Raw genomic sequence first — 25,627 nt, forward strand, 5'->3', positions numbered from 1 at the left:
TTGGTGTTGTCTCCTTCTCAGGTCCCCTCCCTCCTCCAGCTTATGGCTTATTAAAATGCCTTTACACAGGGGCTTCTGGGTGGCTCAGTTGGTTAAGTGTCCGACTTCGGCTCAGGTCCCTATGTCACAGTTTGTGAGTTTGAGCCCCATGTCAGGCTCTGTGCTGACAGCTCAGAGCCTGGAACCTGCTTCGGATTCTGTTTCCCTCTCTCTCTGTCCCTCCCCCACTCATGCTCTGTCTCTCTCTCAAAATAAATAAACAGTAAATAAAAAAATGTCTTTACTCATGCGGTAGTGGTGTTGTGACAGCAAGCTGCCACCATTACTGGGAAGTAATCAATAAGGCTTTCCTCATTGCTAAGATCTTTTGTAAATGCTGTAAATAACCATTCTCACTCTTATTTGAAGGGTTCTTGGGCTCGTCTCTGCTCCGCAGTGACTGATGTTAGGATGTTATAGATTGATTTCTCTTTTTTTATTTATTTATTTTAGTAATCTCTACACCCAACGTGGGCTTGAACTCATGACCCCGGAGATCAAGAGTCACATGCTCTTCCTACTGAGCCAGCCAGATGCCCCGATAGATTGATTTCTATTGGTTTAAGACAGTCAAACATCGATAGATTGAAAGAGTGTATGTGCTCATTTATGTTTACTCAACCCACACTACAGAGAAGTCTCATGTACAGCAGAACATTAGGATTGTGTGGGTGTTCGCAGGTTCAGAGAAAGAAAGACTCATCTTCAGGAGGCAGGTGCAGGAGGCAAGAGAGAAATCTTTCCATTCACAAGAGGAGGACTGAGTAGTCTCACCAAGAAACACAAAGGACCAGAGATGGAGGCTCAGAGAGACACAAATACTCTTGAATGCTATACCAATGAAACATCAGGGAATGACCTCTTAAGGAAAGACCACTATTGTGTCCAAAGGCAGCCGGCCTGATGTCTGTGGACAGGATATAGTAGTCTGAGGTATGATTGTGCTACATTATGCTGACTTAGAAGCTGTTTTCTTTCCAATTTGGGAAGCCGCTCGCCATAATGGAATTGAATAGGCTTGATGAAAGCGGTGAGAACTGGGAAAAATGCTTCTTTGTGTCACCTGGCTAGTCCTTGGCCAGAACAGCATGCTGCTTAGAGGTAGAGGCACTTGTGAGGCTGAGTTAGATTCCTTCCTTGACTAAAGGGAGGGGCGACACAACCACAGGATAGGACTCGAAAGCACATCGATGATGAGGTGGGAGGGAAGCCAGGAAGGGGAATCTAAGGCAAGGTAGGTCAGTGCAGGTAAAACTCCTCCCTCTCCAGCTTCTATTTGGCAAGCTCCTGACAATTTCCCAAATAAAGCCATAGCAGAGGCAGTTGGCGGGCGGCAGGGGAGGCACAAAGAGGGAGTGTCTGGGAATAAGGGACATTTGAATTACTATCATGGAAACTGGATTCTAAGGTCATGGGTTTGATTTCTTTGATCTGATGTCTCAGTGCCTTGGAAAATCAGAATTTAAAATGAGGCAATACCTCTAGTGCACTATTTTACTCCCCCACATTTCCTTCTGCATTTTGTCATTTTCATTATCTTTTGTGGGATATCTAGTGCTACTGGATGCAGCCGCCAGCCTGACTGATTAACCTATTCACTGACTGAGTGCCTAAGCCATAGGCAGTGGTGTGCCGGAGCCAGCTCAAAGGGATGTGAGAACAGACCGTAAAATATTCGGGAATTTGGCAGGCCACTCATTAAACCACTGGTAGCCTGACATCAGCCGTGGTGGGAGTATTTACATCACAGAAATCAACAGACACTGCAAATCAGGGCTTTTATTTTTAGAGAGCTGATTACCGGCACACCCTGGAATAAGGACCGTGGCAGTCCCTGAGGAGACACAGACAGAACTACACCATCTATAAACAGAGACAAGTACAAAACTACCTTGCGAGTAGGCACAGGGTGTGAGGGGAGCACAGAGTGGGGACACTGGATCTAGGCTGGAGGAAACCATGCCCGACTGAGGAGCTCTGTGTGACATCTGAGAAAACTTGCTATCCATTTGGAAGAAGAGGATGAAGATGATGATGGCAGCAGCTAACACTCGTGTGAACCTCTGTGCCAGGGACAGTTCTAGGCACTGTGTATTAACGCATACGTTCTGAAAATGAGCTTACGTCAAAGGTGCGATTGTTATTTCTGTTTTCTAGATGAGGAAACTGGGCTTCAGAGAAGCTGATTAGATGAGGAAACTAGGGTTCAAAGAAGCTGACGGCTTATTCGCGGTCGCGATGCCACTACGGATCTGGCTCCACACCTAAGCTGTCCAGTATCGTCCTGAATTGCATTTTTAACAATTGTGCTTCATGACACACTCTCTCTGGATCTTCTGTTTATCAAAAGCAGAGGGAAGCTGTCTAGTACCTGCTCTCACGATCTCAAACCCCCGGGGCAAAGGAGGTAGAGAACGTTTGGAAAAATATTGCTTTTACAACTTTAAATTTGCAGCTTTTATGTTAACACAATGAGAGGGAAAAGCAATTGGACTTTATTTTAAGGTGGTCAGATTTTTGTTTTAATGAAAGACGAATGAGGGGTGTCTGGCTGGCTCAGTTGGTTCAGCATCCAACTCTTGATTTCGGCTCAGGTCGTGATCTCACAGTTCATGGGATTGAGCCCCGTGTGGGGCTCTATGTCAACAGCCCAGAGTCTGCCTGGGAATCTCTTTCTCTCCCTCTCTCTCTGCCCCTCCCCCTGCTTCCACTCTCTCTCAAAATAAATAAACATTTAAAAAAAAATAAAGAGTGATATCTATTGTTAGACAACAAAAGAGGCTTGTTGATCAAATGTAACCTGTTATCACAAGGTTTTATTTCTCATCTCATTATCCAGTCTAGGCCCTATTATTAATAATTTTATAATATCAATAACCCTACCATAGTGATACGATAGTGGTTTAAAATCACTCTCAGTCACTTTATGAAGGGCCACGATAACCCTATGAAGGAAAAATAAGCAGCACCATTAACATTTCAACACCATGAGGGTGCTGGAGAGGTTAGTGGCTTGTTCAAGTACATATAGCTGGTAAGTGATAGAGTTTTAGCTTAAGTCCAGGCTTTCAGATCCTCAAATACATCTGTAAGACGGTATTGGCACTGAAGCTTGACAGTGAGCAGGAACTTATCACTTGCTAGGAATGAGGAGGGGCTTGGGGTTAGTCCCCACAACTCGCCAGACAGCTAAGGAGATACGGATGATGGACAACATCAGACCCCCCTCTGGGAGCCAAATAATCATTAAATAGTAAAATAGTGTCATAATAAAGTTACTATCTTCCCAAGATTACCGTCTGTTGGTATAAAACACAAATCAAGGAAACAGATTTTCAAGAGATAGCCAGGCATTCTCTGACCACAAATGATATTGTAACACTTTGTAGATGTAAAAGAAAAATAAAATGCAGTGGATAACATCCCAGTGTTATTAAAAAGAGTACTTTTTTTTTTCTGGGTCGGGGGAGAATTGTCACATAAGGAAATCATTAGCAAGAACGATAGCTTATCATGCACTAGGAAAAATGCTAAGGACAGTCAATGCATTATGTCATTTAATTCTTGATAATAACCCTACCCTGTAAGTACTATTATTACAGTTATTTTATAAATGAGGGAACTAAGATGGTTTACTCAAAGTTACATAGTCAATAATTGGCAGGCACCACTTAAAACCAGTTCCCAGATTTAAAAAAAAGACAATCATATTCTCAGCATCGAGATGCATGTTAAAAAGAAAAAAAGATAATGTGATCGCTTCTCTCCCCCCAATCCTGGCAAAAGGAGAAGTGTATTTTTAAGCTTTGCCTCAAAGCTGTGCTCTTGTTTACGATCCTTCTAGCTATAGCAGATGCAGATGGCTTTGAAATGTGCACCCTGACAAACTTAACATGCCCCCTCCTTCCCTTGCGCAAAGAACACTGCAAAACCTATTAAATGCAAAAAATAGAAACGGTTTAAGCAATTATAGAGTAAATTTGGGCTGTGTAGGCAAATAATCAAGATCATTTCTATCTCACTCCTTCGACTTAGTAGTCATTTTCCAACCTGATTCATCCAGGTAATGGCCTCAACCTTCAGCCCTCCTCTCCAGTGTTGGTGACACGATTCTGATCGGGTTTGGCTGCCTCGATAAGGAAACATCTGCCTGGTGCACAAAGGTGGAAGTAATGACAAACGTGAACTGGCCTTTGGGATCTGAAGTCGGCATCAACCACTATGCTTGCTGGATTACGGATTTCATTTAGAAACTCCAAGAGCTCCCATGATCTGGGGAGGCAGCTGTGAGGTGGCAGTGAGGCCCTGCGTCCTTTTAAGTTCTGGCTGTTACCCACCAGCGGGGTATGATCACAGCTGAGCCGCCTGGCCTCCAGGAACCTCCCTATTTTTATCTGATAATTGAACCTCACTAATCCTCACTTCATAGAGGATGATAAGGCTTTTGGATTCATCAACCACAATGTAGCACACAAACATTAGGTGCTTCATTGTTGTAATTATTGTAATTACTCTGGATTCTGAAATCAGCTTCATTTCTGTGTCACCCATCCACCAAACAACTGAAAGCCATGGGAATGTCTTACTCTGACTTTTAGGCTGAATACTGGGAAGTCCTGAAACTTCTAGTCTGTGTGAATCTCAAGAAGTATTGAGAAGACTGGTGGACGCATTACCACATGAGATGCTAATCATAAGCAGGGTGAGCCCTGTTGTAGATCATGGCCTCTGTCAGGACTTTGCCATCTCAACTTCTAGTTACCTGACTTTTCTCTTTCTCTTCTACATAATGACCTTTGAAGGGAGACCTGTAACTTTTCCTGGGAAAGCTTGCTCACATCTCATACACTGTATATTGGGCTGAGCCTCTAACATTTTCTTTGAGGATCTGGAAACATGCAGTGTGTTAACAACATTAGGCACCCAGTAAATTCTCACCTTCCAGCATGTTCTTTTGTGTTTGCCCATAACCTGACTGTTTCAGGGTTTTGATGGTATTTTTTTCCTTTTTATCAGTATCTACATTATTAATGTTGTTACTGTAAGGTTTTTTCCAAAGTACCAAAAAAAGGTACCTCAGTATTTAGAAGACAGTCACCCAGAAAAAAAATTTTTTTCCCCATCAGCTGCAAAGCTCAGTCAAATTATGCCCACAATAGGGGTGCCTGGCTGGCTCAGTTGCCAGAGCATGTGACTCTTGCTCTCAAGGTTGTGAGTTTGAGCCTCACATTGGGTGCAGAAATTACTTAAAAATAAAATCTTTAGAAAAGATTTATCCAGTCTATTTACTGGGAGTCTGGCTTCTCCCTTGTCTGTCCCGCTCTGCTCAGTGGGCCAGTGGGTTGAGCACATCCAGGAACCCTGTTCAATTCCCTTAAGCCAGCTGTGTGGCCACACAAGTGGAATCCATTGGTCACAGAGACCAATGGGACCCCAGAATTTACTTAAGGTTTGAAGGCCTGAGTTTATCTAGACCCTTACAAGTTCAGGACACAAAACACTCAGTAAGACACCACCCAAAAGATCTTGGGCAGCTTTACTGCTGAAAACACTTCTATGGCCAACTCTTGGCAACACCCAAGAACTTGTCGCTTGCAACTTTTTTAGAGGGAGTAGATAGACACTATCACTTTTCTCTTCAAAGGGGAGTACAGGGTAACATCAAACTCCTGACTATCTGGGGAGCAAAATTCAATCTTTACACTAAAACAATGATAACAAATGCAGGCTGTGTACCTGACATTCGATTCCTAAACATCCAATGTCTGCTTAACTCTTCTGGAATTCACTAACTCACATTCCTGCAAATACAGAGTTATTGGGATTCCCAAATGTCAGTCGTTCTCAAACTCAGATGTGCATAGAAGTACCTTGGAGTCTTGTTAAACACAGAGATGTCTGAATTCTACCCTTGCAGATTCTGAGATTCTGATTTGTAGATTTGTGTGTGTGTGTGTGTGTGTTTGTGTGTGTGTGTGTGTGTGTGTGTGTGTGTGTGTGTGTTTTCCCCCCAAAACTTTCACTGAGAAACTTTTCCTGGTAGTAAGTTTAGGAACTTGTGAATATGATTCAGTGATCTAGCAGAAGGCTCCTCTGACATGGGCAACAAATGATGGAGGCAAGTACAGAAATTCTCCTTTTCCCTTAACAATCAAGAGACTCTTCTATAACAAGGTTTCATTTTAATAAGGTCCTTAGGTGATACAGATGCATCTCAGGGTTTGAGGACGACTATATATGATACGTGCAAACAAAAAAGAGCAGTTCAGAGACAGAGAAAGATATCAGTACATCACCTAGAGATCTTGTTAAAATACAGATTTTGATTCAGTGGGTTTGGGCTGGGATCAGAGACGCTACACTTCTAACATCTGTAGTGATGCCAATGTTGCTGGTTCTTGGAACACATTTTAAGTAACAAAGGTTAAGAGCACAGGCTGGCGGGGGGCGGGGAGGGGTGGTTCCATAAACCTGGGTCAAATCTTGGCTTCCTCACTTTACTGTGTGATGCTGGGCTAGGTACTTAACTTCTCTGGCCTGTGTTTTTGTAAAATGGGGATAAGAGGAGGGAAGACCAGTACCGATCCCAGAGCACTGTGAGAATTGTCACAGTGCATGAGCACTTACAAGGTCGGCAAGTACCAAGACATAGCAAGAGTCTATTAAATGGTAACTCTTACCATTTAAAATTTTACCAACTTCTTACTTTAAGAGTTAGGGTTCTAAGCTCATGCAAAACAGACAGAATGATTCTTCCTGGCCTGGTGACTGCCTGGCTAGCTGCATTGCTTTGCCAAATTATAGCTTAGCTTCAAATAGGTTTTTCCAGGAAGGGGCTTGAGTTGAACAGGATAAGGCATGGAGGACTGAGGACTCCTCATCCAGACTGTGGGTCCTCAGTGGGTTGCTCCCTACCCACTGGGTCTGGAAATGCAGGGGTCAGAGAGGGACGAGGCCACTTCTTCTCCACAGCGGTTGCTATTTCCAGTTCATGTTTATGAAATACATATAATTTTAAGGCTTTAACAAGAGAGAGCCTTCCCTCTGTGGTTGATTTACAGAGTCATATTTACACTGTTATTACAAGTTAGTGTTCTGGGCTCGAAGTGCCCTGTGGTTCCCATGGCTTGCTCTTGGGACAGCTAGAGTTATAACACTGGTCAAAGCCACCGACCATGTCATTCCAAGCTAGCAGACGCGGCTCCCTTGCCACTTCATACCGAGGGTTTGGTTGGGTTTGGGGGTGGTTAGCACAGAATCCTGCCTCTCTGAAAGAAAATGCCTCTTGCTGTGGGTTGTCTGCTTTAAAAACTCTAAAGGCTTGGGCATGCCTGGGTGGCTCAGTTAAGCGTCTGACTCTTGATTTTGGCTCAGGTCATGGTCTCACGCTTTGTGAGATTGAGCCGCACGTCAGATTCTGCACTGACAGCATGGAGCCTGCTTGGGATTCTCTCTCTCTCCCTGTCTCTGCCCCTGCCTTGCTCAGGTGCACGTTCTCTCTCTCTCTCTCTCTCTCTTAAATAAATAAATAAACTTAAAAAAAAAAAAAACCAACAACCTCGGAAGGCTCTGGAACAATGTGCTAGAGGAGTCACAGTGGAAGAACGAAGTCTGTCACCAGGAGAGCCAATGACCAATACTCCAGCACTCTTCAATAGTCAAGAGGATGATTATATAAACTATGCATTCCGGAGTTTAAGAGCAACATAGACTACGGGCTTCAAACAGCAGCAAGACTTCCAGTCAAGTAAATGTGTCATCAGCATTTGCACAGAGGCATACCTGAAGCACCTCACTCTACTTTCTGTAACCCTATTTCCCTCTTTGAATACTGCATGCATCTTAGCCTTTGATCTGGGGAAGCAAGATTCTCTCTGTGATTAGATACCCCTGCAGCCAGAGAGAATTCTTCAAGGGATGAATATTCTTTCATTAATGACTCAAGTCTTATTCTTTTTATATCATCACTCACAACTGGGATGATTATTCCCCCTCCCCCCCCCTTTTTTTAAATAACCTTATAATTAGCTGCAGACTCACAGATGAGTTAAAGGCCAAATTACTGGTTGTTTCTTTTCTTGCTTTTATCCCCCCTTACTATTTGGCACCAATTTCAGGAATTTGCAGAGGATACGAGAACCTAGACAAAAATTCCTCTGATATGAACAGATAATGGTGGCAAGAAAATGGATTCCCTCTCCTCTTTTTTTAGAAGCCAGGGTCTCAATCCTAATAGCCAGGAAGCGGGTAAATACCTCCTCACACATCAGAGGTGGAATTCTGTGCCTTTGATTCCCCAGGGAAGCAACAAAAACCCACTTCCTGGATTTCCCGGTGAATGGTGAGAAGTTTGTTGGCCCTAGGTTCGGTACTGCTGTGCATGAGACCCCCCGGATGGCTACATTTGGACCATGCCCTGGCGGTTGCTGAGGTAAGAGCCACTGGGCCTCCACAACTCCACGGGTATAGTAAGCTTGAGAGAAGAGGTGCCTAGATGAGGAGATGAAGAAAGATACTTTCTCTGTTTTAGAAAAACGTGAGCTTCCATGTTCAAAGGAGACTTGCACTGCTGAACGGCTCTGTCACCTTGGAAGAAAGAGCACCTGTCGTGGAATCGCAATCTCAACCCCAGTCATGGGCCAAGTGGGGAGCAGGGGACAAAGAGGAGTATGAGAGAGAATGTAACCTGTAGGCCAGGTTGGGCTTCTGGGGAGAGGAAAGCAAGTTCTTTAGGCCATGTGAAAAGTATACAGCAGGTGGGTCCTCAGTGCTGAAATCTGGTTAAACTAAAAGAGATTAAAAACTAGAAGAGGGGTTTCTGGGTGGCTCAGTCAGTTGAACATCAGACTCCAGCTCAGGTCATGATCTCGTGGGTTCCCGTTGGGCTTGTGGCTGTCAGCCTGTCAGCAAGGAGCCCACTTCAGATCCTCTGTTCCCCTCTCTCGGCCCCTCCCCCATGTGCTCTCTCTCTCTCTCTCTCTCTCAAAAATAAGTAAACATTTAAAAAAAAAGTAGAGGAAATCTGTGCTGGTATGAGTCACACTCACTTAATTAACATACCTGCACAGAATATTTAGCTCACCGATTTGAGGCAATTAAAATGCACGCTGAAGAGCAAGATTCCTTAGTCTTTTTCCTTAATACAGTGATTATTATTATTTTAAAGATAACCTATCGTGGAAGCCCATAGCTTTGCCAGCAAAAACAATGTCCTGCCATCGTTAAAAGTATGTTACAATTTGTGGCTATGTACCCAGCATTTGACATGGAGTGGTGTTCTATTTCAACCCAATTTAATTATATGCTCCTTTTATATATCGTGGATGGCTCATACTAGCAGAATTGTTTTGCCTGGTGAAAAACTGGCCATGACTTGTCATAATGGGCTGGTTTATAGAACCACTGAAGTATAGTTACTGCCCATCATTCGGGAATTATGGCACCATAACAACCCTTTATTTACATATACTGCTGAGACAGTAAAAACAGCAAATAGATTTCTTAAATCGAGACGGCAGAAATTTCCCCCCAGGGCACTTGGCCCTCATTGTGGCAGTAACATATGCAAGTCTAAATAACTTTGGTGTCTGTATTTCGGCAGTGCATCATTTCATGGACAGTTTATAACATTCTAATAATAAAATGGACTCTAAATTTGGAGTTGGGCTTCACGAACATTAGATGGTAATGCACACAGCAGAATCTCTAAGTGATTTGTGAGGAAGGTTTAAATTTGCTAATCACACTACTGCTGAGAGACTCTGCAAAGGAGCTGAAGTGTGATCGGTGGCTGGGCTATTGGAAGGCGAGCCTTCGACTCGCCGAGTGCCTGACCTAGTTTATGTTAGCACAGAGACCACATCTGGGGAAGTCAGGGACGCTTTCATTTTCAGACTCCCAGGCCTGGAGAAACATTAGAAATGTTAGAAACATTCAGTACCCTTCCCCCACCTTCTTGACCTACCCTGTTCTTTCTTTTCCGTGATATATGTTTTTGGGGAAAAATTATTGGGGTAAATCATCATGGCGTCACTGACTGTTTTTCTGCCCTGAGAGTTCATGTAAAGTGCCCTTTCTTTATTCCTTTCTACCCCTTTATAGAAGTGCCACTAGATTTATTTTTAACACACATTTTTAATTTATTTAAAAAATATATTTTTTAAGTTTATTTTGAGAGAGAGACAGCACGAGTGGGGAAGGGGCAGAGAGCGAGAGAGAGAGGAGACGAGAATCCCAAGCTGGTTCTGTGCTGTCAGCGCAGAGCCCCATGTGGGTCTCGAACCCACGAAACCGTGAGATCATGACCTGAAACGAAACCAAGAGCCAGATGCTTAACCGACTGAGCCACCCAGGTGCCCCTCAATACACATATTTTAAAGGCATGCTCCAAAACATCGCCACTGTATTTCCATTTCTGGAGTGGTGGGTTCCACTCTTCCCTCCCTTTGGTTTCTAGTGAAGTCGTATGTCTGAGCGACAAAGGATTGTGTGGGGATGTCAGTGACTCAGACTGCAGCCAGTCATTCTCCAGTGACACACAGCTGGTTCCAGGGGGCAAATACTTAAAAGGGGGTCCTAGTCCTCCCCAGGCCTGGAAGAGTGTGGAGGGTCCAGGGGAGGGGGCAGCCGTGATAGCATCTCTGGACTCCTGAGGTCACTGCCCGGTGTCTGTGGGTTGCTGCAAAAGCGTTAAACCGCACGCTCCTATAATTGCCAAGCTCCCGGACCTTCCGAAAGAGGAGTAGGAAGGTTGGCCAGCATCTTGGGTGAATACTGTCACTGAGGAGTAGGTTATGCCTGTCAAAGGGAGTCCCTCCCGGGTCGTCCAGCCCCTCTGCCCGCCCGGCAGGTGCCTGGGTGCAGTGCACTCACCCCCGGAGGGCAGGCCGGTACAGGTGCCCCCGTGCTGGCACGGGCTGCGCTCGCAGGCGTCGGGGTAGAGCACGCAGCCCAGCTTTAGCTCCGTCAGGCCCACCACCTCCGCAAAGCTGCTGCGCTTGTTGTGCAGCGGCAGCTCGTTGTTGTTCAGCACCACCGAGTCCAGGCAGCCCTGGAAACCGCTCAGCACCTGCGTGACCCGCGTGTCGGTCAGGCTGCGGATGTTATCCGCCTGCACCAGCGCCCCGAAGTAGATGGTGCTCTCGGTGCTCAGCGTCTGGAAGTAGAGGGGCGCCCTACGCCGCTCCACGTAGCTGTCGTCCAGGGACAGGCTCGTGAAGTTGCGGTTGAGCTCCAGGAAGACCGAGTGCCAGCTCCCATCGTTGACGGCGCGGCCCGAGATGCCCAAGATTCCCGGGCCATTGCCACAGTCCAGCTGGAACCACAGCTTGCCGTCCACGATCTGCGTGGGGAACGAGCACGGGAGCGCTTTTTAGTATGCATCTGGCAATACATTCCCGCACACCCTGTTCCCAGGAAGGCTCTAGGATGGACAGTGCTTTTGATCCAGTCATAAATCTAGTACGGTCTGATCTCTACCCATTATATGCCATGCAAATGCATGCCTGAAATGTCACAAATCTTGCAACTAGTAACATGAGCACAGCTGCACAAATCCACAATTATATTTCAGACTGTTCATATTCTTTGGACCTCTGCCCTTCGGAATCTCACAGCAATATCTTGTTGAGGGGTCTGTTTATTCCCTGCACCCTTCTTAGTTATTACCACCACAGGAATGATTTCTGTAAACTCTATATTTATTTACAGATGTTTATTGAACATCTGCTAGGCAGTATTCTAAGTGCTCTGGAGACCACCATGAGCAGAAAGAGTTACTACCTCTGACCTCTTGGGGCTTATGTTTTAGGGGGCAGATTGCCATAAATCAAATAAGCATAGAAATATGTATATATTCCACAAGTAAGTCTGAGTGTGCTATAGGAGAGAGGAAGAGGCCAGGTAGAAATTAAAGATCTACTTCCCAGCTCCATCCATAATTAAGATTTTAAAACCCTTCTATATTAAATACTAGCATACTCTTTTTTTTAAACATTTTTTATTGTTTATTTATTACTGAGAGAGAGAGAGAGAGAGAGAGAGAGCGGGGGAGGGGCAGAGAGAGAGGGAGACACAGAATCTGAAGCAGGGTCTAGGCTCCAAGCTGTCAGCACAAAGCCCGACGTGGGGCTCGAACTCACAGGCTGTGAGATCGTGAGCTGAGCTGAAGTCAGACACTCAACCGACTGAGCCACCCAGGAGCCCCTACACACTTGCCTGTTCTTAAAACAGTTCTTTAGGACTGCTGCTCATCATTTAAGTTAAGATTACCTCACAAAGTGCTCAGGGTTTGGCCATTTGCTTAGAATATAGCTACATGTGTTCAATGACATCTGGCTTTCCACAAGGATTTTCTGGTTAACTATTCCCAGCCCCTGGTCTAGGGTCAGCTACAACAGAGACCTGCCTGCTTCTTTGATTGCACTGGTGCAGGGAGGGCATCCAAGTCGGTTCCGGGAGGCCAACTAACTGGAAGGGGACATCAAAGTCAGGGAGGAAGTGTGGGTTATTGAACATGGTGGCTGGTGAAGAGCCGTTGGCCAGGGACTGGTCCTCCATGGAGACCCAGGTTCCACTGTTGCTGAGGACACAGGCCAGTCTGTGAACCCCGTCGTCCACCCTCATCTGCATTTCTCAGAAATGCAAGGTGGCTTGAGGATCCAGGGAATGATGCTGGACCCCCGTCCTCATGACAAACCGATACTGGGCCCTGAAAGGATTCACCTCCCGAGACTGAAATAAAAGTCCTTTTTCTGGCCTTTGTGTGTGACCCAGCAAAAAGGTCTTGTGGAGGCTGGCGTCTGAGACATGCAAAGGCAGCTGGCCTTTATTTAGGATCTGCTGACGTTGGTCTTCTCCCAAAACCCGGGCAGAGAACACAAACTTGTAGAGAGAGCGAAGGGGAAGGGAAGGGAAGGGAAGACAGACCTTCCAGGTCTCTAAGAGCTAAGGAGGCATAAGTGTCAAACTGATGCACAGAAACAGACTCACCCACTCTTTCCAAAGTGTGTTTGACCTAGGACAGCCTGATGGGGGTTTTCACGGTATCACTCATTCTCACAAATGGGTATTTCTCTACCTGTGCTTCGTTGTGTTCCACAGACAACTGATTCTAAGGGACTCTCCTTTCTGCCTCTGTGGACTCTCTGGCACCCTCTCTTCCTGCATAGAAAGTTTACACCACGGAACCATGTGTATGTGGAAGTCAGGGGGCAGTGTGAATTTATCCCCTGAGCCCTGGGTATTTGTGAATGAGGACTCTAACTCAGGCTTTGGCGTGTAGCCTGGCGAGAACCAGCTGGCCTCTCTGGGCCTGGGACCCCTTCTGTGGAGAACAGCGATAGGAGACCATGTCCACTCTAGAATGGTTAGCTACACATACGTACGTACTCCACTCAGAAACACAAGTGGATAAAGAAGTGGAAAAAGACTGGAGACAGATATTTATTTCTTTTCAGAGAGCTTTCATATGTAATCTGTGCTGTTGCCTTGGTCATTTTTTTGGTTCAACAAAATGGACTGAATGGATATTGTAAATCATACCAGCATACTTGCTCAGTAACAACTCCTGGGTAATATCCATATTTTTATTTCAATGTAAGTAATAAAATGATCAAATGCGACTTTGGGGACTTCCTTCTTCCGGCACAGTCCAGCTGCCGTGATGCTCTGTGGCTACAAAGTGGTGTCCCCAGACTATCAAGGAAAATCTGGTGGTGAGGGTGCAATTCATCTAAGATATTGTAAAAGGATATCTTCAATTAATATGTTACTCAGTCCATTCCCTTCCCCAACCCTACTCCCTACCTCTTGGGATAATAACCAGGTTGCAAATTCATCTGGGAGAAGCATTATAGCTCTAATGTACTCAGGTACATCAAAGTTCTTTAACTAAGGAACAGAAAACGATCCCATACTAACAGTACAGTTAAACTGTACTAAACTGAGTACAGTTTTCTTTTCTGTTGAAAAAAAAATAACAGCAGCGAGCTGCTGAATGAAGAGAAAGCCAGGTGCCTACATCATCCTTAGCCTTTTGAAAACAAAAGCGATTTGTAGCCTCAAAATTCTAGGCGTTTGGAATTATAAGCCTTGTTTAGACGACACACTAGAGTGCTGATAATCAAAGGCTACCTTGCAAAAGTTCATCTTTTCCTATCTCACAGGCATATTATGCCGGGGAGAGAAGAAAACACTTTCTTTCTTTTTTTTTTTTGTAAGAGAACACTTTCATGTCTGAGTCCATTCATACTGGAAACTCATGCTCTCATCATATTTAGTTTTTCTCTGTCTTCAGAATAGGGTTTACCAGTTTGAAAGGATCTCTCTTTTAAGAGGACAAAGCTTTTTCAAATCAGAGGGCAAGCTTTTTTTTTCTTTTTTCATTTATTTCTTTTCAAGAGAGAGCATGTGCCCGTGCAAGCAAGAGAAGGGCAGAAGAGAGTAAGATATTTTAATAGAAATTGCACTGTGCATGAAACTGTAAAAAAAAAATCTACACAAATGATCTGAAATGATGTGCTGAGTTGGGGGAGGCAGGTGGGCAATTTGTTCAATGAAATGCATAATTCAGAGAGCAGGGAAAGATATTTAGCTTCTCAGTTTTGTCTGAAATCAGTGATGTGCTTTAACCTGGATCTTGAGTGGCTTGGGGTTGGGGCTTAGAAGACAAGATATCAGAGCTGTAAGAAGTCATCTTGTAGGGGGGTGCCTGGGTGGCTTAATTGGGTGAGCATCTGACTCTTGATTTTGGCTCAGGTCATGATCCCAGGGTCATGGGATTGCGTCCCGCATTGGGCTCTGCTGAGAATAGAGCCTGCCTGGGATTCTCTCTCCCTCCCTCTGCCTGGGATTCTCTCTCTCCCTCCTTCTGCCTGGGATTCTCTCTCTCTCCCTCCCTCTGCCCTTCTCCCCCGCTTCCACGCTCTCTCTCTTTCTCAAATTAAAAAAAAAAAAAAAAAAAAAAAACAACAACCAAAAAAAAAAAAAATAGAAGTCATCTTGTGGGAAAGTAGGATTTTGAGTAAAAAAGTATAAACAATGGCACAAAGTGTTACTGCTTCAGATCCTTGGTGTGGCTCTAGCAAATGCACTAACATCCCCAAACTTGTAAGAAGGTTATTAAATATTCTTTGTAAAGGGAACTTTTTGAAAACTTATTTTCAAGGCTATCTATTGATAGCCATCAATTGCTATCTAGCTCAAGATTTATACCTTAGATGAATAAATAAATTATCATCCCAGCCCTCCAAATTTCTTCTTTTAATAAACACCTGTCGTACTCCTGAGTGGCTTGCCTCTTCAGAAGGCCAGATCCACTGCTGACCAGCTATGTTCCGGCAAGGCCACTGATTCTCTCTGAACCTGTTTCCTCACAGGCAAAAAAAGTAGGCATTCATATCTAGGCACAAGAGAGTGAGGATGAAAACACATGTATGTATTTTGTAAAGTACTTGGTAAACTTTTAGGTATTTTATTACCATTATACTGCAATTATTATAACTTGACTCACTTCTCAGTGATACTGTTACACAGATCCTTGAAACTTGAGAATCTTGTGGGAACTTCTTTGTTACTTTTTTATGTTGGAAAGATCTGGTCACTCCAAGTGGGCTGTTTTACAAACCAAATGAGCTTTTTTATCTTCCTCTTATTCCTGGAATTTTAAGCTGACCATCTTCCTTTCATTCCTGGAGTTTTAAGCTAGCCATGTCTGAGAACCATCAAAATAAAGCCATGTGTCATCTCTTCCCCACAAAATGAAATAATGACATTTTTAGATTAACAAGCAAGGATTCTTGTGCTTTGCTATAATATGGGACCCGAAAGACTGATATATGGAAAAAGTTACAAATCTCTCCTGGTGATCTGACATGTTTCTTTCACAGGATTGAGGAGAGCCAGAGAACCTGTCCCACCATTTTTATTCTTTATTTTGCTGTCAAAAAATTCAGAGTCATGATTGGTGTTCAACTGATATAGCAACCCTTGGTCTAGAGTTTTCAGTGATGATATTCTGCTCTTCCTCACTTCATTGGTTGGGTCTTAACCTTTCATTTTCATATTAATAGTGCTCTGAGATTATTGCATTTTGGTGTTTATGGTAAGCCTAGAATCTCTTTTGGAAGAAGACAGGGTATCACTGGTCAACAGAAGAATGAGCACCTTTATTGCTGCTAAGAGACTGTGGTGCCCCTTGTCCATGAACATTTTCAATTCTTGAGATCCCAATGCAATTCTTTGACTGTCTTCAAGGGATGCCCTTCACCCCTATTGATTGTCTCAAGTACTTTTTAAAGAATGTGCTCTAACTGGGAAAATATAAACAACCAAGAGGTACAATTTAAACAAAGCTTTTCAGTGTAGTCGTTGAACCTAAGTACAAGGCACATACTGTACCTAAAGCCAATGAAATTAAATCTTGCATGAGGCTGGAAATGTTAAGCAAACAGATTCAAATCCCCTAAGTGGATATTCCTGGCGACTGTAGAGTATCTTCGATAGTTCAGTACAGCTGTGTCCTGCTGTAGGCAAACTCGACATAGGAAAAGCAAACTTACCGAACAGACAGATTGGGGGTGATTAGTCACATCACAAAGGGATTAATGGAAGGGTTCCTTCAAATAGCAACCATCCATAGTTTATTAGAATTCCATTTACAGAGATTCAATTTACACAACTTTCAGAAACACGCTTGTTTCATGAAATACAATATACCTTAGGAGCTAGAGCTGCCTAAAAGGTTTAATTATTCTTCTTTCCCATCCCCAGGGATCTGCACATTTTAGACATTTGCCAGTGAAGTGTCAAATGACAAGCTCCATTTTAGGATCAAGCCATTCAGGCCCAATATTTTTGTTCTCTCTCAAATTTAATGCTATATAAGAGATTTGCTAATAGAAAGTATTTGCCTCATAAGGATGTTCTGAATTCACGAGTCCTGTTAGAGCTTGAAGGAGGACAGGAAGGTCAGAGGCACCTAAGCTGAGCTCCTGGTAGTTGGTACCTCTGGATGGGCAGAGCACTTTCCCAGCAATGATACAAAACCCCACCTCTCAGGGCTATTTAGAAAGTGATCTACTGGGTGTCTGGGTGGCTCAGTTGGTTTAGCATCTGACTTCAGTGATTCATGAGTTCGAGTTCTGCACCTGGTGAGCTTGAGCTCTATATCCCGTGAACTTGAGCCCCACATATGGTGAGCTTGAGTCTCGCATCCGGAGAACTTGAGCCCTGCATCCTGTATCCGGAGAGCTCGAGCCCCGTTTCTCTCTCTCTCTCTTTCTCTCTGTGCCTTGTGGGATTCTCTCTCTCTCCACCCTCACTCACTTGTGCCCTCTCTTTCTCAGTAAAAATAATAAATAAAATAAAAATAAAAAACAAAATAAAATAAAATAAAATAAAATAAAATAAAATAAAGTAAAATAAAATAAAGACAATGATCTACTGACCCAAGGCAGTTTGCTTCAGAGGCCAGAAGTTTGTAAAGATAGGACTTAGGTCTTTGAATTTTTCTTCTTCCACCATGAATATCGGATTTGAATTCACTGTTTGCTAAAACTGCATCCTTTGCTTCTCTTGTTTTCTTTAAAAACACTGCTTTTTTTTTCTCCCAGAGCTGAAATCATTCTCTCAGTTGAATGTGTACAGATAATGGGGGATTCCCTATGAAAGTAGCCAACTTTTAAACTCTAACTCCCTGCTCACTCCCTCTGGCCACCACGTAGAGCCTGGCAATACCAGAAGCAGGTAAGTAAAAGACTATGTAACAGGAGAAGCCACTGGCATTTAATGTCCTACATACTTTTCTCCCTCCAGAGTAAAGCCTGGGTCACCTAATCAACTTGGATGTGACCTATCAAACAATCAAAGGACGGAAGCTACAAGGGCCCACCATGATCCCAATTAAGCCTACTGGTAGAACCCTTGGAAGGAAAAAAATGCCAGCCATTTCCACTTGTATGGGCACTTCATACTGGTCAGACTGCATCTGCCTCTGAATGTACTTCCAACGGGCTGGTCTAGTAAGTGACCTTGTGAAAACAATGTTAGATTAAACATCTCCCTCCTTCTTCTCCCTCCTCCTCCCATACTGGAAGGCTCCATCTCATCTACAGATGCCCAGAGTGGGATTTTTATAAAATGATGAGAGCGGTAAGACTGAGAGCTGGAGAGAGCATGCGGAATAACGGCACGGGGTGAGAGAAACTGGAACACAAGTCCAGGCCTCGGCGCTCGTTAACCGAACAACTTTGGGTAACGAACCAAACCTTTCTGAATCTCTGTTCTCTCCTTGATCAGATGGGGAAGATCATATATAATACATTATTATGTTAACTTTGTAATCAAAACAAATGAGGCACAAAACACTGTTAGTATTAGTCTTGTCGTCGGTTTCATGAAGGCCCCAGAAGTTCTGAGCTGCATACACATGCCAGACTTGCTCTAAAGGAAATCTGGCTGCGTTGGAGAGTTTCTGAGGCTGGGAATGATTTAAAAATTGGGCCGCTTGGGCCACAATAGGACATATGGAACCTTCTAGACCCTAGATCTCCAACTTCCTCCCTGTGTAAGAACAGAAGTCACCTTCAGGGGTCAGTGGGGATAGGCCCATATGGTAGAAAAGGACACAGCTGATCTCTTTAAAAAACCACCCCTGCCATGGGATTGATTAGGAAGTGCATTCTAACGAACTATTGCCTGATTACGGCTCAAAGAAGGGCAGCCCTTGAACCCACTCTAGAGAGAGATGCCCCAGTATCCGAAGAGCCAATTCTGAAGCCGGGTGTAGAAAAGGAAATGGGGTGTTGGCACACTTCCCAGTCCTGCTGCTGCTCCTCTTTGCCCTCAAGCCACTTTCTGGTCTTCTGAACTTAAAAGACAAAAAAGATTTCAGTCCCCAATCCCAGAGCCAAAACATTACCATGAGAACTCACTGCAGGAAAAGATAACCCATTTTAATTACCTTCAGAATTATGCAGGGATTTGCTCTGGTGTACATTATAATCCCGTTGCTTTGCAGAGTTCGCAGCCTCAGAGCTAGCCGAAAGTCCTCTTCTTTGCTATTTTCAGAAAGCCGGTATTTGATGTAGCTGTTTCCAGCAAAGCTGAGAGAAGTGTGCCCTGAAAAGACCATTATGAGAAGACATATCTACTGTTAACATCCAGAAACGTGAACTCACCCAACAACTACCAAGCAAGTTGATTAAGGACCATGGGAAGTTGATGAAGGCATTGAGGAGAAGGCATTTTTTGATTAAAAACTGGTTCTCCACTTCAGGCCCCACTCTAATTCCAATGTGAAAAAAATATTAATTCATCAGATACCAAAAAAAAAAACAAAACCCTAAAACCTTACTTGTCTCATGCCAAGGGAAACTTGGTAAATTCTATATCCTGAATTTTCTTAATGTCCCAATTCCTGCTTTGTAAAATGAGCACCATTAAACGATACCCCTTCATTCCCACCACCAATCACTTAGATACCAAAAAACTTTCCACTCCATGAAACAGAGGAAAGACAAATAATTCTTTTCAAAGAATATCCATATTCCCTGAGTACCCTAATGCCAAATAGCCAACTTACATAATTTGCACTAATGTTGACAGAAGGGAGTTGATGTCTTATTCATGTGCTGTTAAAATTCTACTTTTTGGCCATTAATTTCAAGGCTTCCCTTCTCAGAATCCTCAGTCCTACCCACATCACTCAATTCTGCAGTCACCCTCTATTTTACCGACTCCAATTTAATGTTCTAACAAGCAAAGTAATGCTGAAAAGCTGTCTTGCTGGGGTGAAAGGTGGAAAGTGTGAAAATACACTGGATGGATGACAAGCATGGACAGTCAAAAGTTTTCTACAGAGAAAGGAGAAGGAATATGGGTAGAAAGTGACATCCAAAGCTAGGACACTTGTTGGCTTTGTTGGCACCCCACATACCCACCTGCTCTGTGCACATGGTGGGTGCAGGGGGAGGGGCAGCACAAGTATCTTTTAAATCTAAGCCCTAGGTGACCTCAAAGGCAAGTAGGCTGGTGATCTCTTCATTCACAGGCAGCTCTTTTCTTGAAATCAACAGTGAAACAGCTTTGGCTTCCATGTTTTGAAAATAGTGCTTCTCTTTGCAAAGGATGAATTTCTAAAACCCAATGCTTAGCAAAGTGCTTTGCACATAGTAGGCATAATTGTTTGTTAATAAATACTTCTCAGATTCCAAAAAGGGTATCAGTGTGCCTGTATTTTAAATACATCCTCTACCAAAAAGAGTTCTTTATAGAGTTTAGAAGTGATAGAGAATATGTGAATCAAACAAAGTACTGCAATTGAGTGAAAATCGGTAACAGGGTTATTGGTCATTCAGAAACAAAATACATTTCTTCCTCCCTCCCTTTCTCCCCACTTCCTTCTTTCCTTCTTCCTCCCATCCTTCCCTCCTTTCATTCCTTTCTTTCTCTCTTTCCTCTTTCTCTTCCTCTTTCTTTCTTTCTTTCTCTTCCTTCCTTCCTTCCTTTCTCCCCACTTCCTTGCGCCCATCCTTCCCTCCCTTCATTCCTTTCTTTCTCTCTTTTCTCTTTCTCTTCCTCTTTCTTTCTTTCCTTCAGGACACAGAGGCAAGCACCTCTCCTTTTGGGGACATGTAGTAGATCATATGTATTTCCAGTGGAAGGTCTGCTTACTTGGTGCTCTAGGCTGGGCTTGCTCTATGGAAGATCTACTGGACTGGCTCAGCTGTACCTTCTGTTGATCTCTGTGTTGTGGCTATGGGTTGTGCAGCCCTCTGAACATCGAAGGCCGTGCCACAGATACTCTGACTCCTTTGCCTAACCAACGGCCTTCTATTTTCCACTGTACACTCTTAATATCCATGTGACATGATTGAAAACACATGTTGTGGTCTTCCTGTTATGCAAGGAGTCCACGGTCATTGCATGCTTCCTTAGCACAGGCCAAAGCTATAATAAATCCCAAGTATGTTTGAGGGTAGATGTCAGCTGTGGTGCATTCTGAAGGTAAATGTTGCATGCAGACAGATATGTCTTCAGGAAGGGCTAGGGCAGTGTAATTTACTCAAGGGCAAGTGCTTCAGGAATATGAATTTAGACCCTCATCATTCCACCCCACTCTGCACCTGAGCACTCTCCGAGCTTCCCTGGTGGACACTGGCAGAGGTATGGTCTCCTGCTGGCTTCATAACCGACACACTGCATGTCCCCTGGACATGGCTTCTCCATGCAAGGATCGTTGGACCCTGGGCACAGTCCTCCTGTGACAAAAGGGAACACACATGATCAGTACACGGGGACTCACGCTACATTCCAGGGAGCGCAGAAAAAGTTCAAGAGCTGCACTCTGCAGGCTCTGAGCTGAGAGGCAAAGAGGCCATCCAGAGGCAGGAGCACCTGAGGGGCTTTTCCTGGTGTGAGTGCCTGTCAAACGTCCCTGCCTCTGTCAAAAGCACACTGGCAGACTGAAGTAGGCTGGCTGCAGAGAATACACAGAGCTCCTCCTTTCAGGTTACAATATGCTAAGGTTGTAATTGGGCCAACTTTAGCTGAAAAAAGATCACACCACATGGGCTCCGGTAGTATTGACTGGAGCGGGTCCTGCACACTGGTGCCCACTTGAATGCATCACCTGAGTTTAGATTTCTCCTATGCCCTTTCCCTGCTCTGAAAAACTTAGGGGGTAGACTTCAGAAAATGTTAGTTGTTCTTTTCAGAGGAGAAAGAAAAAGACTTTCCTAAAGAAAAGTAGGACTAATTCCAAACCGGGCAAGCACAATTCACATTGTTTCCTAATCCCTTCTGCTACCTGCTATTGTATTGATTAGCTGTAAATGTGCCCTGCCGCCTATCAAAAACAGTTGCATTATCCTTGGCAAAGGAGGCTTGCTTTCTACCTGTTCGATGTTCGTAGCACAGTGAGATGAAAGGTTAATCCCTCAGAAGAAAATCCTGGAAAGCAGATTAACTGATTAAGGCAAAATTCAGGACCCAAGTGAGTCATTTCAGAAGTGTGGTGATGGCAGGTGCAGGTCCACTGAAGGATCCACTGAAAGATCCACGTTTCAGAAATCTTGTATATTTCAAATGTCATTAGGCCACTTTCAACGTGGTGAGAGTTTAAGTGGTAAAAGGACCATAGATAAGGAGACACAAATGAACACCCGCCCACAGCTGGGTTAGCAGTGGCCAAAAGGAGCACTCCTCTGCGAACCAAGAACGTTCGGACATCAGCAGCTTCTTTCCTCGGGAAGATCTGACCCATTACCATTACTCCCTGCCATCCTAACTCTTTCCTCATCATTAAGCATATTATCCCATTACAGAGTCCTATCTTTGTCTAGGAGAAAGCAGAAATTTAATGCTAACTGCATATAAACATTTAAAAACTGTAATCTTCCAGAAGAGCAGTAAAAGTAGCACCAGCAAATGCAGAATTCATAAATCCTATTTTCCACTGGTTTAGAGCTCAGCCGTAAAACATACTCGTGGCAACGAGCCAGCTTACAAAGTCTTGGAAGATGAAGGGATTTTTAACTGAAAATTTGGAATGATCTCTACAAATGGTTCTAAAAGCCACAAGTGCCCCAAAATACATCGTCCTATTTTCGTCCCAAGAAATCTTTACTCCTGCCATATAGGCATCAATATTTATGCAACCTATCACCTTCTGATCTGTTTCATAGGGCTTTTGATAACCAGTTTTTAAATAATTTATAATTCTTGGTGCATCCATTCAATAAATAATTTTTTAGGGCCATTCAAGTGATAAGCCTGCACATATAAAGATGAAAGGAAACAACACCGCCCCTCCCTCCCTCCAGGAAACAACAAGCAAACACATGATTACAATCCCATAAGGTAACCAGTTAGACAGTGACATGTGAGTGCAACCAGAGAAGGGACGATTGTGTTTCCTAGGACAATGTCAGAAATCCTCACAAAGGAAGGGAGCATTTTAGGGGTGCCTGGGTGGCTCAGTCTGTTAAGCGTCCGACTTCGGCTCAGGTCATGATCTTGCAGTTTGTGGATTTGAACCCCGCGTGAGCTCTGCACTGACAGCTCAGAGACTGGAACCTGCTTTGGATTTTGTGTGTGTGTGTCTGTCTCTCCCTCTACTCTGCTCATGCTCTCTCTCTCTCTCTCTCTCTCTCTCTCTCTTTCTCAAATATAAATAAACTTTAAAGGAAAAATAAAAGAAGGGAGCATTTTAAACTCAGGCTTGAAGGATGACATCCTTCGAGTAACAAGGGACTGTGTTTCAAGGGAATGAGCCAGCCATGGTTAGTGGCTCACTGCATGCATGCGTTAAGGCTCATTCATGAAAAGTTCACAACTCTGCCAGCTGACTCTTTGCTGTCTCCATGCCTGGCTTCATTTCAGTTGCAGATGGCCTGCACGCTTCCAGGTCTCTCCTAAATGTTGATTGACTAGTTCGTATATGCTCTAAGATGCAAACTCAGCCCAATGCTAACCTTGGCCACATGAAGGTGGCAATGTGCATAAATGAAACATAAAATGCATCCCATCGAATAGATGTAACTCTGGGCATCACCTTCCAATCAGACATAGAAACAGTAATCTAGGTATTTAAGAAATTGGTTGCTTCCCATTCCATGGACACGTCTTTTTCCGTGTCCTATTTTAGCCAGTCAAAGGGTAACCTTCCTCTAAATTTCTATGTTGATGAGGTACAGCTACTTGTGCTACATTCGTATCTTTTCTGCTCTAGTGCAATGGCCACATTGCTAAGAAACCATGAATTATCAAAACTCCAGATGAAAAGCCACTCTTTCAAAAGGGCAAAAGAGAGCTAGATAATTTCAGACCCATGACAATACAGGAATTATGCCAAGATTCTAAAAAACAGCTATAAGCATATATAATAAAAACTAAACACAGTATTTTGGAGTAAATACAGCATTTGAGTACTTTTCCACTTTTTTTTTCTTTTTTTACCTTTTCTCTTACTATTATTAGCCCTGCCCTGGTAGCTGGCACAGGCTTCTTACTCTGTCACCATATCTCTTATCTTGAGTTAAAGACAAAGCCATTCAGACCAGCAGCTGGGGGTTCAAACTCACAGCTTCTTTGTCTTTCCTCGTGTCATAACCATAGAACCCACCTGACTGCATCCACTAAATTAATGGGTTATGTTAGATCCAGTGCCCGTTATGAAAACTCTAGCTGGAGGATATATAAAAAAATACATTAGTTTAAGTATTATAATATGTGCATTCTCAAACTAATAAATATTAGATGTACAATAAGTATATTTCCATTCATTCTAGCAGCCATTGCCTTCGATAGGTTCTTTTTCATCCTTTTTATTTTTCGTAGGCTTTTTAAGGCAAAGGGGACAGTTCTTGGCAAGTGATCTGTCTCCTGATGCATTAAAAACCCTTGGGGGCCTCCCCCACCAAGTCCCAGCCATAAACACGCAGGCTCCAGCTGCTGCTGTCAGTTCCCTCTGCTCAGGGCACGTCTGCTCACCCGTGGCTCCACAGAGCAGGAAGGCAGATTAGAGTCTGGAGGTCAGTGTAAATGTAAGGTACTCCTTAGCTAGGGACAGATGTGAGCATGTGTGCAAAATGCAGGCTATTCCAAACAGAGACAGACTTCTAGCTACGAGAACGAGGTTTCCCCAAAGTAAATATTCTCCGTGTACAATGACTGTAGTTCTTCACCATCAATAAGGATAAGAAATTAGGTCCTTTCTGACATATATATTGTCAGAGGGACTTGACCTTTGTATGCTAACTCTGAACAATGTTGTGTGTCCCTTGACCTCAGGTATACCCGTATGTTTGGGTCCTGGGGACACTTTCCTGGGGATAATACCCTCTTTCCAGACAAAGCCCTAAATTCTCTAGTGACATAAAATCCTATATACTTTAGATGGATGCTGAGTGGTTAACTTGTTTTTAGAAATACATTTATATCGTCCCCCTTTCATGGAAGTACATACACCTACTATTGTTAAGAGTCTTAAAGACCCCCATTCTGGTGGCAGAGAGTGCCTTATCGTAGTAATAGTTAAGAGACAACGGTGTCAGTTCCCACTGGCCTCTGGTAGGAAGTTTATCTTATTAACTATCATTAAATAATCCAGGTTTAATTAACTCGTGCTGTGATCAGTGACAGCTTGGGTGGGTGGGGGCTGTAGACCCACATGTTCTGCATCTCGAGGCATCCATCAGTTTCGTGCCAGAGTTAGCACGAAGGGAGAAGGGTTGCACTTTATCAAACCAACTGATGCCATGTGTTGCTTGTCAGGGCAGGATAGAAGGATCAGATGTTTTCAGCAACTCAGAGAACATAAAGCAGGCAGAGAAAACTCTGTTCCTCATTCCCACGTCCCCTCAAGAAGCCGGTGTAGCACAACAGGAAAGGGTCTGCGCTGACAAGCAGGAGACCTGGATTTTGGCTCGGACCAGTTATTCTACTTATTTACTGTGTGGCTCTGAACAGGTCACTTGACTTCTCTGAGTCTTGATTTCCTTTTCTGAAAAATGAGGATAATACTCGTTCATAGAATTGTGAGATTCAAATGGGCTTATGTATGTGAAAGCAATTTTTTAAAAAATGT

The 25,627-nt window shown here is 43.8% G+C and overlaps 1 protein-coding gene across 1 annotated transcript in view; it reads right to left on the reverse strand.

The window, feature by feature from the left end:
• FAT3 (FAT atypical cadherin 3) overlaps window positions 1–25,627 on the reverse strand; it is a 94,386-nt gene that overhangs the window by 19,261 nt on the left and 49,498 nt on the right. The window contains exons 11-13 of the mRNA XM_042907115.1: window positions 21,165–21,299; window positions 19,001–19,158; window positions 10,912–11,380 (exon numbers count right to left, since the gene is read on the reverse strand). Coding sequence (XP_042763049.1) covers window positions 10,912–11,380; window positions 19,001–19,158; window positions 21,165–21,299 — 762 coding nt within the window. The remainder of the gene's footprint in view (window positions 1–10,911; window positions 11,381–19,000; window positions 19,159–21,164; window positions 21,300–25,627) is intronic.

The sequence above is a fragment of the Panthera leo genome, chromosome D1 (assembly GCF_018350215.1).
Source record: "Panthera leo isolate Ple1 chromosome D1, P.leo_Ple1_pat1.1, whole genome shotgun sequence".
NCBI classification, from domain to species: domain Eukaryota; kingdom Metazoa; phylum Chordata; class Mammalia; order Carnivora; family Felidae; genus Panthera; species Panthera leo.